Source organism: Podarcis liolepis (assembly GCF_965112155.1).
Source record: "Podarcis liolepis genome assembly, chromosome: 5".
Taxonomy (NCBI): domain Eukaryota; kingdom Metazoa; phylum Chordata; class Lepidosauria; order Squamata; family Lacertidae; genus Podarcis; species Podarcis liolepis.
The window spans coordinates 86219979-86245496 of NC_139556.1; the positions used below are offsets into that span (position 1 = coordinate 86219979).

At 43.2% G+C, this 25518-nt stretch overlaps 1 protein-coding gene across 2 annotated transcripts in view; it reads right to left on the bottom strand.

Moving 5' to 3' along the window:
• Positions 1-10581: 10581 nt before the first annotated feature.
• ZBBX (zinc finger B-box domain containing) overlaps positions 10582-25518 on the bottom strand; it is a 39845-nt gene continuing 24908 nt past the window's right edge. For both annotated transcript variants that reach the window (XM_083504043.1, XM_083504044.1), the window contains exons 13-20: positions 24297-24373; positions 23102-23250; positions 22250-22500; positions 18207-18360; positions 15973-16125; positions 14864-15112; positions 12514-12643; positions 10582-10840 (exon numbers count right to left, since the gene is read on the bottom strand). In XM_083504043.1, coding sequence (XP_083360169.1) covers positions 10768-10840; positions 12514-12643; positions 14864-15112; positions 15973-16125; positions 18207-18360; positions 22250-22500; positions 23102-23250; positions 24297-24373 — 1236 coding nt within the window. In that variant the 3' untranslated portion in view covers positions 10582-10767. The remainder of the gene's footprint in view (positions 10841-12513; positions 12644-14863; positions 15113-15972; positions 16126-18206; positions 18361-22249; positions 22501-23101; positions 23251-24296; positions 24374-25518) is intronic.

Genomic DNA, 25518 nt, shown 5'->3' on the forward strand with positions numbered 1-25518 from the left:
TAGCCCAACAGCACTCACACACTTCTGATTGCCAGCAACTGGTATTCAGAACCATACTGTCTGCAGCTGTGGAGGTAAAACACAGTAAATTTTAATGGGATTTCTAGGTTGAACCATATTCACGTGTCAGAGGTGGATTTAGGGAGGCGCAACCGGTTCGCCCGCACTGGATGCCAAGCCGAGAGGCCACTGCAGGAGGCGCCACAATGATGACTTAGAACTGAAGGTGAGAGGCTGCAGGGAGAATTTTGGCATCACACAGAAGTTGCTGCAGAAATTTGAAAGCCCAAAGTGCACCACTGCATGTGTTACTCGTATGTAGGGCAGACGCATGCAGAGTGTAGGGTTGTAAGTAAATAAAGTCCTTTATGTGAGTTCCTCCACATGTGCAGGGGCTCCTCACCATCAGTTTTCACACTCAAGTGGAGCTCCTTCCTGCTCAGGAGCAGGCGCTCCGATGTTGGGGTCTCATTACAGAAACGCAGCACGGACTTGCAGAAATAAGGCATGACATCAGGGGCAGGGCTGAAAGCATCCACTGCATGCTTATGTCCTGCACACAAGTAACACATGCATAGAGTGCTTCGAGGTGCATAAGAGTTGCTTTTGTTTTTGTTTTCATCTTAGATTGGTTGTAACTCACCATTCATTGTTTCTCTTCCAGGTTGGTCCCATTAACAACAATAATTAAATGCTATTTAAAATGCAGTCAAAACACAATTAAGGAATGTGCAGCAGCAGTGCAATAATAAATTCAGTTCAGCAGAGAACAACAGAGAAAAACAAAGAGGAGAATGACAAAGTAAGGGGTTTTAAAAATGGAGCTCACTCACCATGCAGGATGTCACAACTGGAGAAGACTTTTCACCCATCACCAGCCACCCAATCAGCAGGCAGGCTGCTCTTCTGCTATCATGAACATGGTCTGGTCAGATACTCCTTCCTATCAATCTGTCTCCTGCCACAATCCAAGGGGTCTCAGTAACTTTGAAGGTCTATGTACACTGGAAGAAGGAACATTCCTCATCTACTGCTGCAAACTTCTCTTATTGCTTGGGACAATGAGTGCTCTCAGACTGTTACTGTTTTAAGCAGGAAAGAATTGGAGCACATGCCAGAAATTTGGGGTTGTGCAATTAAAGCGTTCTGTTGCCTTAAGCACAGCAAATGTACTTTTTAAAAGAGGGGGTTTTTTTACCGTTAGGAAAGTGATGGGGAGATTCGCTGACAATTTTGGGATGAATAAATGATTCTTGGCAAGGTGCACAAACACCCAGCAAGCAAATCAGGATGCTCGCTGATGTCTAACCTGCTCCGTAAACAAATCAGAATGAATGCTCAATCAAGACTGGACACAGCCCTCCAGACATCCTTTTTACTGTGCATTCATGCTGATTCGTTCTCACGATGATATCGGGGCAGTTACACATGCAATCTCGCTTTCAAAACAGTTTGAGCCTGCAGAAGTTTCAAGGTAGACATACTGCATTCAAGGTAGACATACTGCTTTGCTTTCAGTCCGTGCATGTCCCATAATTTCCAGCTGAAATCCTATAACTTTTCATACTACAAATGTTCTAGCATGGGGGAGTGTGTCCCCGCTTTTGTTGCAGTATAGCACAAGGGTGTATTTTCAGACCGCAATAATGAACTATCATTGGGGAAGCATTGGGGAACTAATAAAATGGAATGGTGCATGGACAATCCAGTATAAATCAACCACTAATGGACAATTATTGCATCAATGACACATCACAGACAACATCTGCAAAGAGAATCCAGTCTGGAAAGGTTCACAGTCCTTTCTTCTTCTTCTTCTTCTTCTTCTTCCAATCAAGCCTTATCTGTCATGGATGCCATAGTTGAGATTCTTGCATTGCACGGGAGGGGTATGTGGATGACCATATGACCATTGGAGGTATGTTCCAAATCTATGATTATATGAGTATATAAATAAAATTCAAACAACTAAGCTTTGTGCAAGTAAATGAGGATGGATTCAGGTCATCTAAAGGAGCCTGATTCCAGGAATCAAAAGACAACAGCTCCAGGGTTCTTGAACACCAGCAGGGGATAAGCAGAAGATTGTCACACACACGGCAACAAGGAAATCGAACTCAAATGGCTGAAAACGAAAAATGTAGGAAGATTCTGTCTCTTTGGGCTACAGTCCCTAATGTGGTGCTCAAATTACAGGTGGGCCAGAGGTTTGTTCCCATATCTTTTGGAAAGCTGCTTAGATGCTGCTTTTAGAAGGGAGGGGGTGGTTTCCTAAAATTGGGGGGGGAGTATCAGGGGGGTAATGCATTTTGTTTCAGAGCCTCCTACCTTCTCCCACCAATAATGTGTGAACTGCTTAGATCTGTGTTCCTTCACTGCATTGTGCCCTATCAACTAAACTAATTGATCGCCATTGTAAAAAGTAACACACACACACACACACACACACACACGCATATTTATATTCAACAGATTGCATCCGTACAGAATCAATAATTCTTCCAGGAAATCTGGAAGATTTATAAAAACTTACACAAAGAGAATTGCGCCCATAGATTCTAGGAAGAGAAAAGTAGGACTAATGAAGCAATATTGATATAATAAAGCGCTGTCTGTTTTAAAAGGTATATAGAGTGAAATCACCATAAGCCATCCAAAAATTATAATTCTGTGAACATATTCAGCAGGAGGAAAATTTAGCATGCAAAATATGCTGTGGGAAAGATATTTTGACTTGCAAAGCAGACTCCATCTCTCTTCCAGCATATGAAATGTAAGTTGGTGATGCTTATCTTAAGACAGTTAAGAGAATTTTAATTTGCACTGCAGAATGGAATTGCATATACTAAAGAAGGTTGGCTTTTGAAGTCCCGGCACTTATAAATGTCTGTTAAATTGTCAAAGGTAGCGTGCATCGGCACAGCAACACAGAAAATAATATGCAATCATGACAGTTGTATATTATGCTTTGATGAAGTGAATAGCTAAAAAAACCCCCAACCCAACACCCACTGTAAACTTTCTTTGGACAATGACCTTGTATTTTCTTGTAAAAGAAACGTGGACATCCCACCATATCTTGGTATGTTGAAAGGAAAGGGTTTTATTTCTTTTTTAAAAACATCGAAATAGTCTGAAGAAAAGTACTTTATCACTACTTTAGCTTTGACGGTTCCTGATAACTTGAACAGTACTAATCAGAGCTGGACCAAGATATTCATTCTGGCACTGAGGCGTAAAATTCAAATGATACTGCCCCCACCCCCATCTGCCCTCTGCCAAGCATACAAGATGGATAATGGATACACAGGTCGATAGAACTTAAAGAGTGGCTACACACTCCTTGCCATTTCTCCTACGCGAACACAGATCCGTCCTGTCCCAGTTGTATGCTACTGGCTCACCCCACTGCATGCCATTCCTTTGTGCTGTCTACATTTTCTGCACACTTCTTACATAAAATATGCACTTTTCCATAAAATGCACTTTTCAGTGCATCAGTAAGATGCACATTTGCGTATGTAAAAAAAAGGGGGATTTTTGCAAATACTTTGCCAAATCTGGAGGTGGTTGCAGAAGAGTCACCGCTGGCAAATAGATGCAGCAGGCTCAAGGTACCTTTTCCATCTCTCAGGGAATTTAACTTTCACCCATATAAATGTTTGTCCTTCACTTCTCTGTGGAAATGCACTTGGGGACACTTCTCCAAGTGGGGGGCAAAATTTCCTCACCCCTTCTGTCACTTGAGTGGCCCAACTCCCTGACAACGACCCTGCGGGGAACGCCTCACTTGTGTAACTACTTGCAGAATACAGTCCCCTCCAGCCACACCAGCAATGTGGGGTGGACATTTTTAATTTTCCTCTGCAGAAAATGCCCCATTTTGTTAGTTTGTTGGCAACAATGAACAAATGCCAATTGCAAAGGTGGTATTAGGCACGCTTAGCAGCCTCAACGTTTTAGCGGGGTTTACGATATAAAACTAAAATAAATGCACTAAATTAGATTGCTCTCCAGGATAGAGCAGGGGACATTATTCCATCTTGAGGGCAGCATTCCTTCCTGCGCAATCTTCCAGGGGCCACATGACAGGGTGGGAGGGGCCAGAGGCAAAAGGATAGAATGAATGCAATGCACGCAAATTTTACTTTTGTGCAGCAGGCTAGTTTACTCTCTCTCTCTCTTCTCCATGCCAGTCCTGACGAGTTCAGAGGCCAAAATCTGCTTTGTGTCCTCACAGCATAATGCACTTGTTAAATTGTTTGCTCCCTGCCACACTTGCTCCAGGTATCACAGCCGACGGCTGCATTGCACTTCTTTCAAACAGGTAAATGCCTAATTACACAGAGACTACAATTCTGTGGCAATCCTTTGTCCACATGCCTCAGTGAATAAAACAATTGTGCAGCTCGGAGGCAAAGGAAGGAGCACTTTGCTAATTAGCGCACTTAATCTCTGCGCACAGATAATGGTTTTCTGCCACGTCCCATCAGGGCAGGAAGTGGGTTTCGCGACTCCAAAGCGGCAAACAAATGACATTCTGTCAGCTTTCGAACGATAAACACAAGGCGGCTGGTGAGGGTTGCGGGAACAAACAGGGAGCAAACCGAGCGTGGTCTGGAGTCATCTAATCTCTGCCCTTGGCAGTTAAATGGCAACATCAAACAACCTGAGAAACCAATTCGTAGCAAGCTTAAGCATGCTGCATAAATTTACTAAAAGCTGGCGTTTGCAGGTGTGGTCTGAGCGCTATTATTATTGAATGATTCGGGACGGGGGGGGGTGGGGAAATAGGTACCTCTTCACACAAGAGGTATTTGCAGCATTTGAATCATAGAATTGTAGATCACATTCATCCAGTGCTTTACTAACTGCACTGGCTCCCGGTGGTGCACAGGGTCGGGTTTAAGGTGCTGGTTTGGACCTTTAAAGCCCTATGCGGCCTAGGACCCACGTACCTATGGGACCGCCTCTCCCGGCATGCCCCGCAGATGACCTTAAGGTCCACAAATGACAACATTTTGGAGGTCGCAAGTCAGAAGGTGGTTAGATTGGTCTCAACTAGGGCCAAGGCTTTTTCAGTACTGGCCGCGACTTGGTGGAACACTCTGTCACAAGAGACTAGGGCCCTGCGGGACTTGACATCTTTCCGCAGGGCCTGCAAGACAGAGCTGTTCCGCCTGGCCTTTGGTTTGGACTCAGTCTGCCCCTTATGTTTTCCCTCCCCTTATGGTTTTGATCTATGTTCTACTTTTTAAATGAGGCTACATTTTAAATTGCATTTTAACCTGTATTTTGAATTGGTCCCCCCCCCATTATGATTTTATTGCAATTTTACTGGTGTTAGCCGCCCTGAGTCTGGCTCTGGCCAGGGAGGGCAGGGTATAATCAAAAATTATTATTATTATTATTATTATTATTATTATTATTATTATTATTATTAACATAGAATTGTAGAGTTGGAAGGGACCACACAGATCCAGTGTTTCCCAAACTTGGGTCTCCTGCTGTTTTTTGGACTACAACTCCTATCATTCCCAGTGGTCAGGGATGATAATTGTAGGGCAGAAGTGTCACTGCTCCCTCAGTGGAGGCTGGTTACTGTGGAGGAAGTCTATACATTAATTGGGAATCTGAAGAGCGGAAAGGCTTTATCCTAGCGGCGTTAGAATCATAGAATCATAGAGTTGGAAGAGACCACAAGGGCCATCAAGTCCAACCCCCTGCCAAGCAGGAAACACCATCAGAGCACTCCTGACATATGGTTGTCAAGCCTCTGCTTAAAGACCTCCAAAGAAGGAGACTCCACCACACTCCTTGGCAGAAAATTCCACTGTCAAACAGCTCTTACTGTCAGGAAGTTCTTCCTAATGTTTAGGCAGAATCTTCTTTCTTGTAGTTTGAATCCATTGCTCCGTGTCCGCTTCTCTGGAGCAGCAGAAAACAACCTTTCTCCCTCCTCTATGTGACATCCTTTTATATATTTGAACATGGCTATCATATCACCCCTTAACCTCCTCTTCTCCAGGCTAAACATGCCCAGCTCCCTTAGCCGTTCCTCATAAGGCATCGTTTCCAGGCCTTTGACCGTTTTGGTTGCCCTCCTCTGGACACGTTCCAGTTTGTCAGTGTCCTTCCAGTTCCAGTTTGTCAGTGGAGTTGATTACATCAAACCAGCACTGGTGGGCTCTGCTTCTGGCAGCACTTTTTACAGTAGTAAATAACTCGAGCAAAGATTGAGTCTCATGCTGTTCCAGCTGAGCTATCCCCGTTGCTCTCAAAAGATGTAGTGATGGCTGTTATGTACTGAAGTTCTCACCCTGGGCCAGTAGGGGGATACTGTAGATAGTTATGCTAATGAAGGATCGAAAGTGACGTTCAGTGATTGGATAGTTTTAGAAAGTTGCAACAGTTACATTGTTCTGGAGCTCTATATAAGCAGGCTGACTGAGCTCCTCAGTTCAGTTCAGTTCCAGCTTACAAATAAAGAGCTGCTTTGGAAGAACCGCTGTGTCATCTGATATGTTCGCCCACAACTTAACAATGGCTACCAACCTGGAAGGCTTGAAAGGATTAGGCATGCAGAATAAGGCTATCAGTGGCTAGTAGCTACAATGGGTACGTTCTACTTCTACAGTAACAGGTAGTGTGCTTCTGAATACCAGTTGCTGAGAATCGCAAGTCGGGAGAGCACTGATGCAAAAGCAGAAAGCTGATCCTGCCTGATCCAGCAGGGCTCTTATTGCTGAACCATTATTATATCATATGTAGTGGGTGATCTTCAATCACATTTGACTCAGAACGGATCCACTGAATTTAATGAACACAGCAAAGTTATGCCCATTAATTTCAGGGGGTTTACTATAAGGAAAACTTAGCTGAATACCACCAAGCAGAAACTACGTTTCCCATGCTTATTTTAACTAATAAATGCATTTTAGGCACACTTTCGTTCTCCACATATGTTTTTGCAAACATTCAACTGGAGAAAACATTCAGAAAATCTGGAATCTTGGGAGGATAGGTGCATTTTTTGAAAGTCTAAACATGTAGTTCTGAATAGACTTCGAACTGAATTTCCCTCACGTTCGTATTGACAGTGCAGTGCTTAACAAAAATAAGCAGGAGTTATCAACAACTTTAATTTCCAAAGCAGTCATAATTTTTGTATAAACAGCAATAATGAGTGGGTGGCAAGTGAGACAGCATAGCCAAGGGAAGTAATCTGGGAGAGGTTAATGACTGAATTAACAGGGAACAGCTACTATCCATCCCCGTTTCAAAAACTAGTTAAAAGGGGTCTTTGTTCTCTTCTAACGTGGTCATAAAAAGTTGCGTTTTTACTGCAAGAGATGCAAAGAGGGTAAACACTTATCAACAAGAACCGTACGACAGACCTTGTGTGACAGCAATGATTATTATTTTTAATGATAGGTCTAAAAGAAGTCGGGCATCACTGACAGGAAAAAAGCTGACAAAAAGAAAACAGAATTAACTTAGTAGCGAGCTAAGATCACACAGAAACTACCAAGGAAAGTGAGAATTAGTTTGTATTAGTATTTACAAAGATTAAAGTGATTCTTGATTCTAGAGTTCTCTCACAGTACTGTTCAGTGCACTTTCTACATTTTTCAAGGGTATGAGACACAGCCAATGAATCAACACGTCACCAGTGGAGCACGTTTCCAAGGCAAGATGCCATAAAAGTGTAGCCAGTTCTGGGGGACCAGGACTTATGGTGATGATGCCTGTTCACTAAACGCCCACACCACTCCTATAAGCCTGCTGGGGACCCTCCATGAATTATAAACCACAAAGTCTTTTGACACCACAAATTTATTGTGCCACACGCTTTTGTGGACTACAGACCACTTCATACATCTGACCATAGTTCACCAAAAATGTTGCAATAAATTTGGTGCCCTTTAAAGTTGCCACGAGCCTCTTTTGCTGAAGACCCATTCCAGCCCCGCCTCTGCTCAGGAAGGATAGCAGCAAAAAAGGACATTTGTGGGTGAAGCCATGCCAGCTAAGCCTGTATAAGCCAATCTTGCCTTTGTGGTATTAAAAAAACTGATACCAAATCAATCTGAAGGTACTGTTCTGTGTTGATGTTCTAGGACTGTTTTCAATTTTCATACTGTTAATAATAATAATAATAATAATAATAATAATAATAATAATAATTTATACCCTACCCTGCCCTCCCCAGCCAAGGCCGGGCTCACCATTAAGTTTTGTCTAGGAATAAGGAAGATCTCCTGGGTTTTTCCGTCCAAGAGTACAAGATCCAGAGAGTTGAGAGCCTGAACAGCAGCACTCTTGTTAGAAGAGAGAGGAATACTGCAACATTTTGCAGCAGGTCCCCACTTGCTACATAACGGTCAAAGCCACGCCAGCCGCATGATCATACAATACAGCTGGAATTTGCAGCTTTCCCGGACTTCCGGGTTGACGCGATCTGGAAATGGCGGATTCCCTCCGAGCTCCGGAGGGAATCGGCTCTACCGAGGATGGGTCTTTGCCGCGCCGGCGACGCGGGGACCCTTAAAAACCGCAGGCGCGGAAGCCTGCGGACTGAAGACTCGGCGGGTGCCTTAAGCGCCCCCCCTGATTCGCAAAGAGCCTTTTTAAAGGCTGCGGAGGGGATACGGGGGTGGCGTGGCACTGAGAGTCGATCGCTACCTTGGTAGAGCGAAGCCGCGAGCCATGACCAGAGAGCGCTGACTTCCTTCCTTGAAAATTTGGACTGAAAGAATCACCCGTGAGTAAGACGGATTGGGACTTTAAAAAATCTACCTTAAATTGGAGACGACCGGGGGGTGTGCTAAAAGGAAGTCCGCACCCCCCCCCTTGCAGACGATCTAAGCAACGACACAAGAGCTAAGCTGGAGAGCCTACCCTTGGCGGGGTGAGTTAAAAAGGACATTAACTTCCAAGATTTAACTAAAGGAAATTTTGGGCTGGAGAGTGGAGTTTTGGAAACCCTTCTTTTGTTTTAAACAACCCCCCCTCCCGAGCTCGGGAACGTCCTGCCTTTGTGCCTGTGTAAGAGCTGAGGAGTTTGACAGCTGTCAAAGCTGCCAAACGGGCGGTTTAAAGTGAGAAATTGTCATTTAAGATCCCTCTGGACTAAGACGAGTTATAATTGAGCTAAAACTGTTGGAAACAAAGTAACAATAATCAGTTAAAGGATTGTTGGTGAAAAGGCAAATAAGTAACCAGATTCCCCCTAGGGGGAATTCTGTGAAACTACAATGGATACAATGGCTGTGGAAGGAAAGTTACTAGTGGAAATCGAAAGGATGTTTCAATTGGTGGGAATCTTACAAGAGCAGAGCTTGGCCATGAATAAACAACTTGAGACTATGACCTTGGGAACAGGCAACTCTGCTCTTTGTATTGAGGACCTCAATGAGAAAGAATCCACAGCGGAGTGGGAAACAATAACTACAGAGCTGGAAGAGACTAAACAACAAGAAAAAGAAGAAGTAATCCTGGGAAGTAACAACCAAAAGTTGACATCTGTGGAATACAAGCAAGGAGACGCTGGGAACATATCTACCACAAGTCTGCGAAAGACACAGAAGAAGAAGGAGGAGGTCCCAAGACAAAACGGAATACAGGATTGTAAAATAAAGAAATATGATTGGGGCCTCCGTTTGGACTTAGACTTTGAAGAGATAGACTTTGTGGAAATTCTTCAGCAGTCACGTTTGAATCTTCTTGTGGGAAGAGGATACATTTTGATGGTGAAAGAACTTTTCCCAGACCCGACGACTGACATAAAGGACTACCAACAGGACAGGCGGAGAGGGACTGAAAGAGATTTGAAAGCCTCGGACGTGAGGAACCCAGGCTGAGAATCTCGAATTTGGATTTTTATTGGGAAGGGACAAAAACCGGGGATGGGAGGGAGGGAAGAAGAGACTCTTAAAAACTCTTAAGATTTTTAGGTTTGGTTAAGATGACTTTCAATTAAGATAAAATGAAAATCGATGGAAGAGAGTTTAAGTCCAACTTATGAAAATCAATTTTTATTATAAAAAAGGTAATAAGATGAATAAGATTGTTAAGAGGAGAAACACCAATTTGCTGATATAATCTTGAAACTGGGATGCACGAGGGGAGGTGGGGGGAAGTCAGGGAACAAGGTCATGAAACGGGGATATGCTGATTTTATACATGTTTTTGTCTTTTGTTTTTTCTTTGTGTATGTTTTGTTTTTATAAAAGCAGAAAACCAAATAAAAATTTTATAAAAAAAAAAAAAAGGAATTTGCAGCTTTCCCACCAAGGCTGCTATCTCCATAAACCAGAAAACCTTATAGCCACAAACCTTCTCCAGCGAACAGCAACTAAAAATTGTTACAATGGAACAATACACCATTCCTCCTCTTGCTTGGCCCGGGTGAACCTAATTCATCTTTTCCAAGGAAAACACATAATTTTGTGTTTTTATTATTCGGATTTGCTGGCCACATTGGGAGCTTTTCTGGTTGAAGAGCAAGGTACAGATGCATTGAACAAATATAAAAGGAGAAAACAATGGAAGTAGCGAAGTAGGAAGAGCCCAAACGCGTTTCTCTCTGTTTGTTTTTCTGCATCAACATGTATTTTATTTATTTGAGATTTGTCTTCACATCAGCTCAGTTAACCTGCCGTGCTGGGGAGAGAAGCGCCTCAGCCTGATGATTTTATATGGATTGAAGCAGAAGGGTACATCAAGTTCGATTCCTCTGTGTGTGTGTGTTTCTGTGTGTGTTTTTCACTGCAGATCCATCACCTGCTGCTTGTCCCTCTTGTCTTCCTCATCGTCTGTATGGCTTTCGTCATAAACTCTAAAAATAAAACATAATTAAAAGGTTCAGCTGTTTCGTTTCCAGAAATCCAAATGCAAGCAAGTTCCTGATACAGAGATAAGATTAATTACAATGAAGCAAAACAGATATGTAACCCAGTGGCTTGCATCCACTCAAGTGATAACCACTGAAATGCTGGGCTTGGTAGTCATGTCCATTGACTTCCAAAGGTCTACTGTGATTATGACTTGGTTAGATTCAACCTATTATCACTCTCGGATTGGCATAGAAGATCAGACCACCTACTGTTTCGGAAAGTGGAAATTATTTGTCCTGTTCCGTCCATTCTTTTAAAGCCTTTGCCAAACATATCCGGAATCACTGTTCACAATGTCCGTTTGCGAACTACTTCGGCAGCGTTGGACACCATATACAAAGCTTGTTTTCACCAGATAAGAATCTGATTCATTGCTTCTTTCAGAGACTTATAAGACTTATGTTTATTTGGTTTTATATTTTCAAGAGAATCGATTAAGAGTGCATATTTTGTGACTTTCAGAGATTCATAAGTTTTCTGTTTATGTGATTTCATATTATTTCATATTATATAAAGAGTGTATATTGATATTGCATCACTGTATTTGGTCATTGTGTTGCCTTGGATATTACTGACTATTGTTTGCAACACAGGGGTTAAACTGTTTGGTTATTTGCCAAATATAAAACAGGAAGTAAAACGCAAAACTAAAAACAAAATCCACTTGCAAATGTTAGGGTATAGTGCAAAAAAGGTGAGACCTGCCCTCATAGAATCACAGAACTGTAGAATTGGAAGGGACCACAATGGTGACCTAATACAACACCCTGCAATGCAGGGATCTTTTGCACAACGTGGGGCTAGAACCCACAATCTAGAGATTAAGAGCCTTGTGCTCTACCAACTGAGCTATATTCAGGCCCTTTTGCCTAGCTTCTGACTTACGACCAATCCAGGGAGTGGCAATGGTTGCCAGCCTCCTCCACAGCCTCCATGTTTATAGTGACTGTGGAAATGAACATGCAGGATGTTGGGAACAAAATCAAAATTAGCTGGCTCTGCCTATTGTTGGCGCACATCTCTGTTGGGTACACTTGATACACCAAGCTCGACATACCACACAGTCAAAAAAATTTTTTCCTGTTTTTCTAAAGAATGTAATCTCTGCTGCCTGCATGCCCCCCCCCCCAAAGAACCATGTTGCATGTTACATGTGAAGCTTGGAGGTGATCTTACTGTTCTTACATGTCTGGGGCAAGAAAAAGCCCCATGGTGGGAGATAACAGGCTTTGAAAAAGCAGGATGAGAAAGTGTCCTGAACAGGGTTCTCATTAGAAGGCTCTATTTTTTAAAAAAGAACAAAAGCTGGGGAAAGTTAATGCTTTCAAATCTGGCATAATTAATCACTTCTCAGTGAAGAGGAGATGAGCTGATAATTGAGAAACAAGCCATATTAGCAGATAATTAGGAAAAATAAATTAACCTAGATGAGAGGGTGCAGGACTCTTCTGGCAAACCATGCAGACCTCTAGTGTTTGTAAGCAGAATTCTGATTTGATTTTGTCACATGCGTCGTATAAAGGAAAGTTTGTTGTTACACAGAATGTGAAATGCTGGATTTGGCTTTTACATTTCTTTTATCCTCTTGTAAAAGTTAATGGCAAGATTAACTCACCTTATAGCATCACCTTGACTGTAGTCTTTTATTTCATGGCTATTAAGGAATTCGGGAAAATTCTGACATGCCCCCTTTGAATGTCTACTGAAGTCTCCAGAGCTTAAGTCACTGAATTCTTCCCAAGGATCTGAAATTTTGTAAGTATTTTCTTTTAGTAACAAGCAACAGAAATGCTAAGGTGCCTGAAATTCTCACATGGCATGAGAAAGAACAGTCAGAGCCATCAAAATGTGACATATTGTGTATTAAAACTGGGGGAGGGGTATATACTCCAGTTCAAAATATTGCTAGAAACTCTCCAATGTAGGGCAAGTCCATAGTACTATAGTTTATAATACATAGCACCTGCCTCTGTTATTATACCCTTATGAGAGCATCCCACACTGCCCATTCAGTGCTTTAGTGCTAAACTGGAAATGCTAGCAAAGGCATCGCTCCAACTGATCCTGCAATTCTCCCTGTCTGCACTCTGCAACACAGATTAACAGGGGTAGGCACAGCTGCTGTGCATCTTGTGGAAACTGCATGGGGGACTGAGTGTTAGAATTCCTGCTCCATGATTGCAGTCATGGGATTTTTGTCTTTCACATGACGGTGTATGTTTTGACTCCACAGAGTGGGAAGTGACCAAGACAGGATGTTTGTGTTACTGTGTTCCGTGAAGTGGGACTATTGTCCTTTGTTTTTTTCTCTTTGCTGCCTGATGCTAGAGAGAGAGGGAGCCATGTTGCAGTGCTCCGTGTGTGTTTATATGTAAATAAAGTAGATTAGCCAAAATTCTGAGTTGCTGAGGTCTATTACGCAACTGCGAAGACTCTGCGGATCCCTAAGTGTGCTGATGTCTGTTGGCATCGGTCCCTGTGATGTTCGGGCTGAAGAAACCTTTTGAAGCTCCCGAACGATTGACCAGGAGGGAGAGAACATGCCAGGTGGGCATGTGTCTCTGCCAGGGTCCTACTCGAGTGTAGGACGAGCTCCTAACACTGAGTACATCTGAGTGTCACCCAAAATCTGAGGCAGGATGGTCATGTTTTGATTCCATTTAGACATTCAACAAGTTGTGGGCCAATGAGTTGTTCAAAACAATCCCATCTGTGGGATTTGAATTTCGCTATAGAGACCAGAATCCCTGCTGTGAGTGTTAATGTATATTCTAGACTTGATTCTAGAGCACACAGTATTTTTCATTGGAAGTAATCTGCACTTTCTGCTAAAACTGAGTGATGGATGTGCAATGTATGAACTGGTCCCCGTCCAAGCTTCCGCTTGCTATTTCTGCTCACTAATACCCCATCCCTATCGCTAAACCCTCTCTACTCTTTATTATTCCAATTCATTTCTACAAGCCCCCCTTTTTGCCCCTGCCTCAGGGTCCTCTAAACCCTCCACAAGCAGCCCTATGCAGACTGCTCCGATTGTTCTATAACTCCAATATGCTATGCCAGAGAAGGGGCACCTCAGGCCTGCGTATCAAATGTGGCCCCTGGATCTTTCTATCTGGCCCTTGGGACTCTCCACAGGCCACACAACCTTCTGAGTCACACCCCTCACCAGCCTTATTCTGCACTCTCCTTGAGCGCTCCTGCCAGTGGCGTAGCGTGGGGGGTGCAGGGGGGGCCGGCCGCACCGGGCGCAACATCTGGGAGTTAGGGTTAGGGGGCGCAAATCCACAGGTTAGGGGGCGCAAATTACTTGCCTTGCCCCGGGTGCTGACAACCCACGCTACGCCACTGGCTCCTGCCAGGCTAGAAGGCGTCCTTGAACTCTGATTGTGTTGGTTGCTTGGCTGGCTGGAGCATAGAGGGCAAAAACTGAGCCAAAACTAACAAAATTAATTTCAATAAGGACAAATGTAAGGATTAACACTTATTCAGGAGGAACCAGCTGCGCAAATATAAGATGGGAGACACCTGGATGTTGGGGTCTTAGTAGACCAAAAGCTTAACATGGGTCAACAGTGTGATGCAGCAGCAAAAATGCTAATGCTACTCTAGGCTGCATCAACAGAAGTACAGAGTCCACATCAGGGGTAGTAATGGTACTGCTCTCTTCTGCCTTCATCCAAGATGATCAAGGGTCTGGAAACCAAACCTTATGAGGAACAGTTGAGGGAGTTGGGTATGTTTAGTTTGTGCCTGCCCGACTTCACTCAATGTTTGCCTAGGGATCAGGGAATCAGAGAAGTGTTGTTGCTTATGTCCCAATATTGTGGACTTCCTTCTTTATAATCCAGAGAATATGGGAAAATGAAAAACATCCAGCTGAGCATAAACGCAGACTATACAGATAATCAAGCTACCAAAAATACATCTTTCAGAATGGGAGTTTAATGATATTGCATAATTACCCGCATTACTTTGCCATTCGTCTTCTAAATCTGCTAAGGCTTGTTGATCAGTACTGTATTCCAAGAAAGGATCATCATGTTCGGTGACATCAATGCCTTCAATTTCTGAAATTTCAGAAGCTGCTCGGGATAAAGGCCAGGTAGCTGAGCTTTCGGATCCTGTCTGAAGAACTGAAGAAGGGCGAAGTGTGGGTGTGATGGTTCTGCAAAAAGGAATATTTGCAGAAAGGGGCCTTGCAGAAGCATTTTCTGAAAATGTGAGAATGATTTGCTGTTAAAGACCTACTACAAAAATTTCCTTTTCTAAAGATATGCATAAAAAGTCCTTCCCTATTCTAGAAAACATTAAGCATGGGTCCAAAGGGTATTTACAAACACACTAAGCAGCACTGCATTTCCAAATCTAGAAACCACCTCAGTCTGGACAGGAATCAGGCTGAAGTAATGTTGAAGGCCCAATTACATCTAACTTTTTTTAACATGAAACCCCAAAAAATGAAAGCATGAAAACTCATCATACTTGCACATACAGTCATGAAGTAACAGGGGCAGGAGGAAAATTCTGTGATATGTTAAAATAGGAGTTTTCGACTGAAGTATTGTTGTTTTTTGCGTATCTGCAAACTTTGTGGTCCCCCCGTCCTCTTATGTGTAGGTGGTACTGTTTTCAACCCACTAATACCAAAGTCATGCTCCACACTTGGGAAAGGAGTTTACTATTAGTAAATATGACACTATCAATACATGAACTCTTGCAACCCATTTTTTATTTTTTAAAAAATATATATCAAAATCCGCTTTCTTTGTTCAAGAAAAGCCAGATACTTAACTCAGGAGTTATACAAGCACTTAAGCCCCGCCCCCAATTCGTCATTATAATTACACACACACACACACACACACACACACACACACACACACACCTCTCCTCCTACTCCCTTCAGTTCTTGTTCTGTGAGCTGGAAAGTGAATTTGTGAAGTAAGGAGCCTGTAGTCCTCATGGAGGCGCTCTGCACATTTTGGAACCCGGGAAAAGAAGGAATAGCAACAGTGGATGTACTTCGTCCTGGTTTCACCGTGCAAGCATGCGTTTTAAGTAGGGCTCTTACCGATGGACAACTTCGACCGATAAGCTCTTGGACCTGGGCTTTGCCTTCCCAGTCTACTTGATGGTCTGCCAAGCTCTCTTTCCAAGACATCTTGCACTACAGACTCATCAGCACATTCACTTAAGCTGAACTGCCTCATCCACTGCTGAGACCCTGGAGTTGAAAAAGGTAGATGTTTAATTCCCATAATCAGAATTTTCTTCTTAAAGCATTATTTGGTTGGACAGATTACACCTGCCTTTAAATGCATCCACCAGTGGTGGAGGAACCCTCTCAGGTACCCAGGGCGGGACGAACCACCCGGTGGCGCATGCGCAGCATCCCTTGTGGTCGCCATGCGAGAGGCAACCCGTACAGACGCCCGTACGGACGGTGCAAGAGAGCTGCAGCCCGTACGGACACTGCGTGAGCTGCGCCCATACTGATTGTGCGTGCCCTTGGTCGCTCTACAGCTGGGGGGAGGCAGGGGCCATCTTGTCACACACACACACACACACATAAAGTGGCACTCGGGGCGGACTGCCCCCTCCGCCCCCCACTTCTTCGTACGCCCCTGGCATCCACACATTATTTATATGCACTGGGTCCTCACTCCATTCCCAGGACTTGCAGGTCATACTTTACAGGAGTTCTGCCTCTTCCTTCCCTGATCCCATGCCTTTAACAATAAACTGGCACACAGAAATGAAACAGATGACGTTTCCCCAACTATTTGCTTCCATGCACAGCTAAGGCTTCACCTTCTACAATTCTGTGTGCCAAGTTGAGGTCTAATTCCAGTAAATGGGACTTACACAGCACAAAGACAACAGATGGAATGAGGGGTGGGGAAGAGAGAGAAAAATGCAAGCTTTGATTGGTTTAATCGCCAATATCAGTCCACTAGATTGTTAGCTGATTAATTGATGGCACCAGCATCAATGAACAAGGGTGACTTTCATTCCACAAACTTAATTTTTAGAGGCTCTCCTGTTTTATGTAATAAAGAATGAAGAGGGGGCATTTACTGCTGCATATGGACTTATAGTTTATTAAATTATCTCTGCTTCTTAAACTTGTCAACAAGCACCTATACTGAGATTTTGCTAATATGCACATTTAATTATTTGTTAATTAAGATTAGTCTGTTAAAAGGCAGGTGATCAGATCAAATTAAAAACATTTGATTGGATGAAGGTCTTTCAGATATTTTATTTATTTTATTTGCTTAAAAAAATTATATGTTACCTGGTTGTAAAAAATAAAAATCTCTAAGCGGTTTTCAAAAGTATAAAATGAAACATTGAAATTATCAATACAAAACAGTTAAAATTAGGCATTTTAAAATATTTGAAAGATGATTAAAATAAACAGTAGCTAAAAAGAAATAAAACACATATAATTTCTCCACATCTAGACAGGTTTGCCTAAACAAAAACATGTTAAGGTACAATGGGGCATGGTCATTAGCAGTTTCACAGAACAAGATGAGCGTTTTGAATTGTGCCCGGAGGATTAGAATGGAAACTCTTGGATACTGGGTATAACATTGTCCTGCCATCAAACAGTGTCTCCAGCTGAAACCTATGAACAGTCTTTATATATAAAGCGCATAGTGGCAGCCACAGTTGGTGGGAATTGTCCCTGGCCATAGCTGAACCCTTCAGTGCAGGATCCCTCCAAGGCTGCAAGCCAGAGTGATCTGGGAAGGCTGGACCCTAACTTTCACTTCAAAAGAGTACAAGAGCAAAATACAAACACATTCTAAGAAGAGTGAAAGTAAGTCGCTTGTTAATTTTCATTTAGCAATTAGCTTGTGTACTCAAGCAACTGATTTATGACTGCTAATGGCTCCTTAATAATTTCCCAAAGAGCTTAATGCACAGTTATTAAGGGAAAACAGGCCTCATCAAAGCTTTGCTTCAGAGAGGAAAATCAAGACATTTCCAGGTGACTTACATAATTGCGTTTCCCACTACAAGTATGATAAACACGGCTTTACAACTTAAAGCATGAAAGAATGACATGCTTTTGTCTCGTTGGTTTTGCTGCTACAATCTTTTCCTTGCGCCTTCTCAGTATGGCAGTTACACCAGCTTATGCCAAATGCACTTATACATGATGTCCTAGACTTGGCATCTCCAGATAAGGATGCTTTGCGTACTTAAATATGCAACTGAGGCTACCATGTCCTAAAGCCAATGTGCTCAGTAAGCAACACGCATGGAAACAGGTGTTTGATTCTGCATTACTACCTGAAAATGAAATGCCACGGCTTGGCGATTGCCTGCCTGCACGTGGCGAAGGAGACGATTCCATCATAACTTGCTCACAGCTTGTAAAGAATTCCTCAAGCCCTCGATATGGGGCACAGCTAGGTTTCTTCTTCTGGGCTATTTCCTGTAACAACTGGGGAGAGAAAGAAGATTGGGAAGACAACACTGTTTTGAAGCCCCTTGACATAAGCTTTCTCAGCAACATTGCATTTTTAAAATATGAAATCTTCTATGTCCTGGTGAAGAAAGAATGGTTAAACCAGGTTAGTACTAACCATGGTGGGCTGTGTTGGTACTAACCCAGGTGTACCTTTCTCAGCTAAATTAACTTGTGTCTAAGTGGGGCTGTACAGGAAAACACCAACATGGCCTGACTGTCAATTTGCAAGCAAGAGCAATTGGAAGAGGCTGAAAAGCTGCCTTAACCATGGTTTGCTTGACACAGATGGAACAGTGACAATGTAATCCTATGCGTATCTGCTTGGAAGGCCCCTGAGTTCAATGGGATTTGCTCCCAACAAAGTATACTTGCAATAATCCTGGTTGGAAAATGCGATTCAATCAGTTTGACAACCTGGTTTGCAGCCAATCCTGAACAATGGCTTAATAGTAAAGGTAAAGGGACCCCTGACCATTTGGTCCAGTCGTGGCCGACTCTGGGGTTGCAGCGCTCATCTCGCTTTATTGGCCGAGGGAGCCGGCGTACAGCTTCTGGCTCATGTGGCCAGCATGACTAAGCCGCTTCTGGCGAACCAGAGCAGCGCACGGAAACGCCGTTTACCTTCCCACCGGAGCAGTAGCTCTTTATCTACTTGCACTGTGATGAGCTTTCAAACTGCTAGGTTGGCAGGAGCAGGGACCAAACAACGGGAGCTCACCCCATCGCAGGGATTCGAACTGCCGACCTTCTGATCAGTAAGTCCTAGGCTCTGTGGTTTAACCCACAGCGCCATATGGTGTACAGCTTTACCCTTAAAACTATTATTTAAATATCATACAGATATTAAAAAGCTAAAGTTATCCACATGTATTATCTTGTCTTTCTTCAAAAAGCTAGGAATTTTGGCAATGTTGAAATTCGCTTAGTTACACAGGTTGAAATTATGCATAAAAATGAAACTCAGACTTTTAAAAGGTCACAAAAACTGCATTGCTGTGGTTGCATTAAATACATTAGATGTACATCTTACAAGGCAAGCACAAAAAATCCTCTATTATATATTGTGTCAGCAAGACTTTAGAGTCTGTGGGCCTCCAGATTTTGTTGCAACTACAACTCATAGCATCCCATACCATTGGCCATGCTGGCTGGGGTTGCTGGGAATGCAGGCTCAAAGTTTCCCAAATGTCTGCTTTAAGAATATTCTGAAATTCCTGCCAAGGTTAGAGTCCAGCAAGCTACTGATCTGTTTTCCTCCAATTTGAGTCCCTAATAGTATTCCTAGCCCCTCCAGAGCTAATGAATGAGAGCAAATTCCGAGCCACTGCTTCTTATTTCTCTTCACTTTCTGTATATATTTTTTAAATTAAAATAAAAATTGTGGTTGTCAAGATAACAGCAAAAATCAAGATCCAAATCAACAGTGCATTCACAAAATGCAATTCCATAAAAAAACTATATGCCATATTTAGGGAAAGCAAACATCTTATCAAGGAAATAATTGCCCTTCAATCAATCTTCAATTTATATAACCAAAAACACACTTTAACAACGAGAGAGAGAGAGAGAGAGAGAGGGAGAGAGAGAGAGAGAGAGAGAGAGAACCACCCAAAAAAACCACAGCTCATCTTTGAAACATATCCTCTAAATCTACCACACTGGAATATTTCCCCCCTCTAATTTTTAATGAACAAATCTAGTCCTTGCCCTTGCTTACTCCTTAAATAATAAGTGATTTAGGCAGTGGAAAGTCTGGCCTACTGCTTTTTGCAGAAGGGGTGTTGGGCAGATACTTATAAACAACTTGGCCAATATTGTTCCTAGATGCTGTTTGAAACCCCTCTAGGAAGGCATCAAAGTCTAAGAAAGCCAAATCAAACAAAAATAAAGGAAGGTAAAGGTAAAGGACCCAACAGTTAAGTCCAGCCGCAGACAATTCTGATGTTGCGGTGCTCATCTCACTTTACAGGCTGAGGGAGCCGGCGTTTGTCCACAGACAATTTTTCCGGGTCATGTGGCCAGCATGACTAAGCCGCTTCTGGCACAATGGAACACCAAAACCAGAGCAGCACACGGAAAGTCTGTTTACCTTCCCACCAGAGCGGTACCTATTTATCTACTTGCTCTCTTTTTTGGCGCACTTTCGAACTGCTAGGTTGGCAGGAGCTGGGACCGAGCAACGGGAGCTCACCCTGTCGTGGGGATTCAAATTGCCGACCTTCTGATCTGCAAGCCCAAGAGGCTCAGTGGTTTCATACCACAGCGCCACCCACATCCCCAAAGGAAAGTAGTAGTATGTAATAAAGAACTATTCTATTATCCCCTCCTAGCATGATGGCAATGAAACTTTCTCTGTGCTTTCTCTGCACTGTGGCCCTGTTGAGCTGCTGACCATTGGCTTGTAACTCAGAATGGATTAAAGAAATAGTTTACACTTATATAACTTTTTAAAGACGACTCCTTTAGCAGAATCCTAATTTCTTGCTTGATTCTGTTCATAGAGTTTTGCCGGAAAGCAAAATATGCAGGCACAAAAAAATTTCACAGGCAGCAACCGTTTTAGATGCATCCAATTGAAGGACAATTGTCAATGTGCAGGTCCCTTGGGACCCAGAAGAAAGCAGAATGGGGGCAAAACAGGAGCAGGGGAGGATGGAGCACACTGATACGTGCTCCATCGACATGCATGGGGGGGGGCAGGAACAAAACCTCTGCAAGCAAAGCTCTCTTGCCTGTGTATTCTTTAGTTCTACAGATTATGTACCAATTAATCACAATTGCCTCTAAACTAAAAAAGAAATCCTCCAATTTCAGGCACTCTCAAGACCCTTCCCCAAAGTCAATTGTGTGGATGTATGGGAGATTAAAATAGTAAGGAAGAGGAGGAGGAGGAGAAAATCATCTTCCCAATGTCCCACCAGGCAGGAGTTACGTGGGGCCTCCTCGTTCCTAGAATGGGAGAAAAATGGGGGGGGGGCTCCCTTGAGATACTTTTGGAGGGTGGGTAGTATTTTCCGCCCCCCCCCCCTTGCTGGGGATTTCCTCTTGGATTCTGTTCAGGGAGCCACCAATGGGGGAAAGTATGTGGATAATCCATTGAAATGAATCTTTTCCATTTGTTGGATCCTTTCATTGAATTATTCTATGAATGGGAAATATTGCCACCAGAGAGTCCTAAATGAAACAGGGTGAGGAAGAGGAAATGCTAGCAGTCAACCAGAAGGTAGAGCCAACCTATGCTTTTTTCTCCCTATTCTTGCTTGGGTAGAAGCTTGTTGTTTATTTGCTGCATTTATACCTCACCTTTTTTCTTCTTCAAGGAGCTCAAGGTGGCATACTTGGTTCTCCCTCTTATTTAATCCCCACAACAACCCTATGAGGTAGGCTAGTCTGAGAGGAGGAACTAGTCCAGGGTCACCCAAAGAGCTTCATGGTTTATACTAACACCGGCAGAAACCCTTCAGGATTTCTCTCCCAGCCCTACCCAGAGATACCAGGGATTGAACCCAGAAGCTTCTGCATGCAAAGCAGATGCTCTCTCACTGAGCCAGAGCCCTTCCTTCTGTAGAGACTTAGGAATAAGAAAGCTTCTTTCCTTCTGCATCCTGTACTGTCCCCTTTCCCCACACCTGCTCTTCTCATCCCTCCGGACAGATGAAACAATGCAGTGGTTCAACTGGCCCAAAAATGGCCCCATTCACAAGATGAAATGAAAAAAAAGTGCATTGCGCCATACAAGACAGAAATTTATTCCCGCTGTTATTCTACTAATAGTTCAACAAATAACGAGGAAATGGCACCCGCCCCCTCTCCCCAAAAAACAAAAGTGGAGTTTAATTCCTTTTATTTATTTATTTTTTACCACTGAAGACTTGGCAGTGAGTAGCGACGCTTCGTGTGACTCTGCAGACATCACTGCGCAAGGTTCCCTCGGAGCCGATTTGGGCGGTCTAGAAGCCTGCTCCGATTTCTTGCGAGTGCTAATTTTCCTTGTCTTCGAATGTTTCTCTTTTGCTGCAACTCCTTTAAAAGGGGTGCTAGGAATCGTTTCCTCTGCGCCGGAACAGCCCCAAGCGCCATCTGCTCTTCCTGACTCTGCAAAAGGTGCTCTTGCTAAAGAATTGAAGCAAGAGAGAGAGAAAGAAACCATGTCAGTTCAAATCCCTGCATGTAGTTTCTCAAATGACTGCCTTAAAATAGGCCATTAACACACAAGTTACATCAACTCGCATGTAAAACCAGGGACCTGCACTCAGGGGCTGCACATCCAGATAGAAGTTAGGAAAAAAGTAGGTTCAGTCCACAAAAGAACCGCCTATGTAAGTTTGAAAGCAGGCAGATAGCTATATTTTATTATTTCCTTCTTGCCACATTTCACCTTAAGCTGCTTCCCTTAAACAAATCTTTACTCGGTGGTACATACTCCAGGAATGATGCTTAAGGGTCAAAGGCTCATCCAGCATTTCTGAATGCTGGGAGATTCAGGCCTCCTGCCTGACTGCATAGTCAACAGAAACAGTTAGTTATGTATAGAGGTTAAAAGGTACCCACTATTGGTTTTTAGGAAGGTGTGCGCCCTTGGGAATAAGCACAGAAGTTGTCACTTACCCACGGGTTAAGACATCTGTGCAAACACAAACCACCTACTCTGGGGGAGAAAACTATGTCAACACAAATCCTCGTTTACCAGTAGAAGTGACTACCATAAGCTCACCTCGAGGTGTTTCTTTCTGTTTATTATGAAGCATATTTACACACTGTTCTTTCTGAGCTGCAGGTGAAAGCGATGACCTGGTGGTAATATTGCCAGCTTGCGCCAGAAAAACGTCAGGTTCAGTTTTCTGATTTTCCGACATGGGACCACTTGAGGTACAAGACAAAAATTGGAACAGAAAATAACCAGAAACGACATTAAAGAATGGGAATCACAAGTGGGAAGAGTGCTGTCATGTGCATGTTCTGCCTTTGGGGTTCCACAAGCATCTGGCTGGTCACTTTGAGAAATATATGCTGGACCTTGAGCCTCATCCAGCATGGTTCTCCTTATGCTCATAATAGGTCTATGTTGGGAAGATCCTTCATGCATTATTAAGGTAAGGGGGCATCTATACACTGAAAAGCCAACAGCATTGGCCTCCAGGTCCTGCCTCTGGTGTAATGTGGCTTCCCTTTCCACACCCCTGACACCTGCAAAATGCATAGGTAAACATAAATGTACCCCTGACCGTTAGGTCCAGTCACGGACGACTCTGGGGTTGCGGTGCTCATCTCGCTCTACAGGCCGAGGGAGCCGACGTTTGTCCACAGACAGCTACCAGGTCATGTGGCCAGCATGACTAAGCCATTTCTGGCAAACCAGAGCAGCGTGTGGAAACGCCGTTTACCTTCCCACCGGAGCGGTACCTATTTATCTACTTGCACTTGACGTGCTTTTGAACTGCTAGGTTGGCAGGAGCTGGGACAGAGCAACGGGAGCTCATCCCGTCATGGGGATTCGAACCGCTGACCTGCTGATCAGCCAGCCCTACACTCTATGGATAGGCACCTGCAAAATGGAAGCTTGCATGCCTAGCCTTATACGCCAACAGATTTTTCAATGGATCCAGAAGCTTACACCTACAGGCTTCTGTTTTGCGGGTGTTTACACTCAATGTGTGGACATCAGGGGTGGGGCTTGGGGAATCAGGTGACCTGGAAGCAGGGCCAGCAGTGCAATGCTGCTACCCCTTTTCAGTGCTTGGAGCCCCCTTGCCTTGGAATATCGCATGAAATGGGCTACTTCTCTAATATATGCCTGTTCAGGTTCTGGTTTGAATAAAAAATTCCCAGGGAAAACTGCAGGATGCAAATCAAAATGTGTCAGCACAAATGTGTGTAACCATGTTCCATAATTAGGCTGTAATCGTTACCTGTAATCAATCAACTCATCAGATCCAGCTTCTGACACCACAAAATTGGCAGGTTCTTCTGACTCCTCCTTGCAAGCCTTATCAGAAAGAAAACTCATGTATTCATTCATTCATTTAAAAGAGAATCTCAGTCCACTCCATCCTAAGCCCAATCATGTTCGCAATACTGTAACCTAAAATCTAAACAATTAACATGATACTGTAGGCAATACAGAACAAACCCTTGGTTGTCTGAGGATTGGGCCGATTTTTAACAGATAATTTTAATATTTTAGATTTTTGCAGACTGCTTAAAACAGTTTTTCTTACCACCAAGCAGCATATAAAATTTGTTAAACAAACTAACAAGGCTTCCTGTTGCACCAGACAAGTTTCATTCCCATCCCACTTTGCCTCCCAATACGGATAGATAACAAAAAGGAGAGAAGCCACTGTTTGGAAGCTAATGACTCTCAACAATTGCTCTTAATAATAAGCCTGTGTAGAAAATAGTTTTAATACAGTGCATTCATTTTACGCTTGTTGACTGGGCAAATCCATTTCATCGAAGCAGAAGCCACAAGAATTGTTATAAAAATCAATGACCTGTTTGGTCCAGCATAGTCAGCTGTGTCTTCACAGCATAAGTAGGCAGGGTATAAATAGAGCTCATTCTGCACTTTCCTTCTAATATGACAGAGGCTATAATTCACGGGGTCCCCTGGACCTATATACCCATCCCCTTAATCCCAGCCACAAGGGCTGAGTTTGCTTTTTTGCTGACATAACCAAGGCACTCTCTGTAACTTAAAAAGAGCACACTCTTGGTGCACATATATTCCAGGGTACCAAAAATAAGTGCAAGGTAAGCCCTGACTCAAAATGTAGCAAAAAATATTGGCTAAATTTATGCCATCAGATGATGCCAGGGAATCCATGAAAATATTCCGCTGCCTTGGCTGCATTCATTAAAAGAATGGCTACGTAAAGTTAACACATAAACAACGCAGAAACATTTGGGCTTGTAATGCAATCCAGCTCTAACTGCCCTGAATATTTGTTAGAAAGATGGGCCATTCATGCTGCATATTATGCATTTTGCAACCACTTCTCAAACTCATGTCCATATTTCTTCCTCCTGACAAGCCTGTAATGCAACGGATCCCACATTTATTTATTTTCTGCTTTAACTGCTGTTAATGTTACCAGTGTTCAGCTCCGCTTAGATTATTTGTGTTCTTCT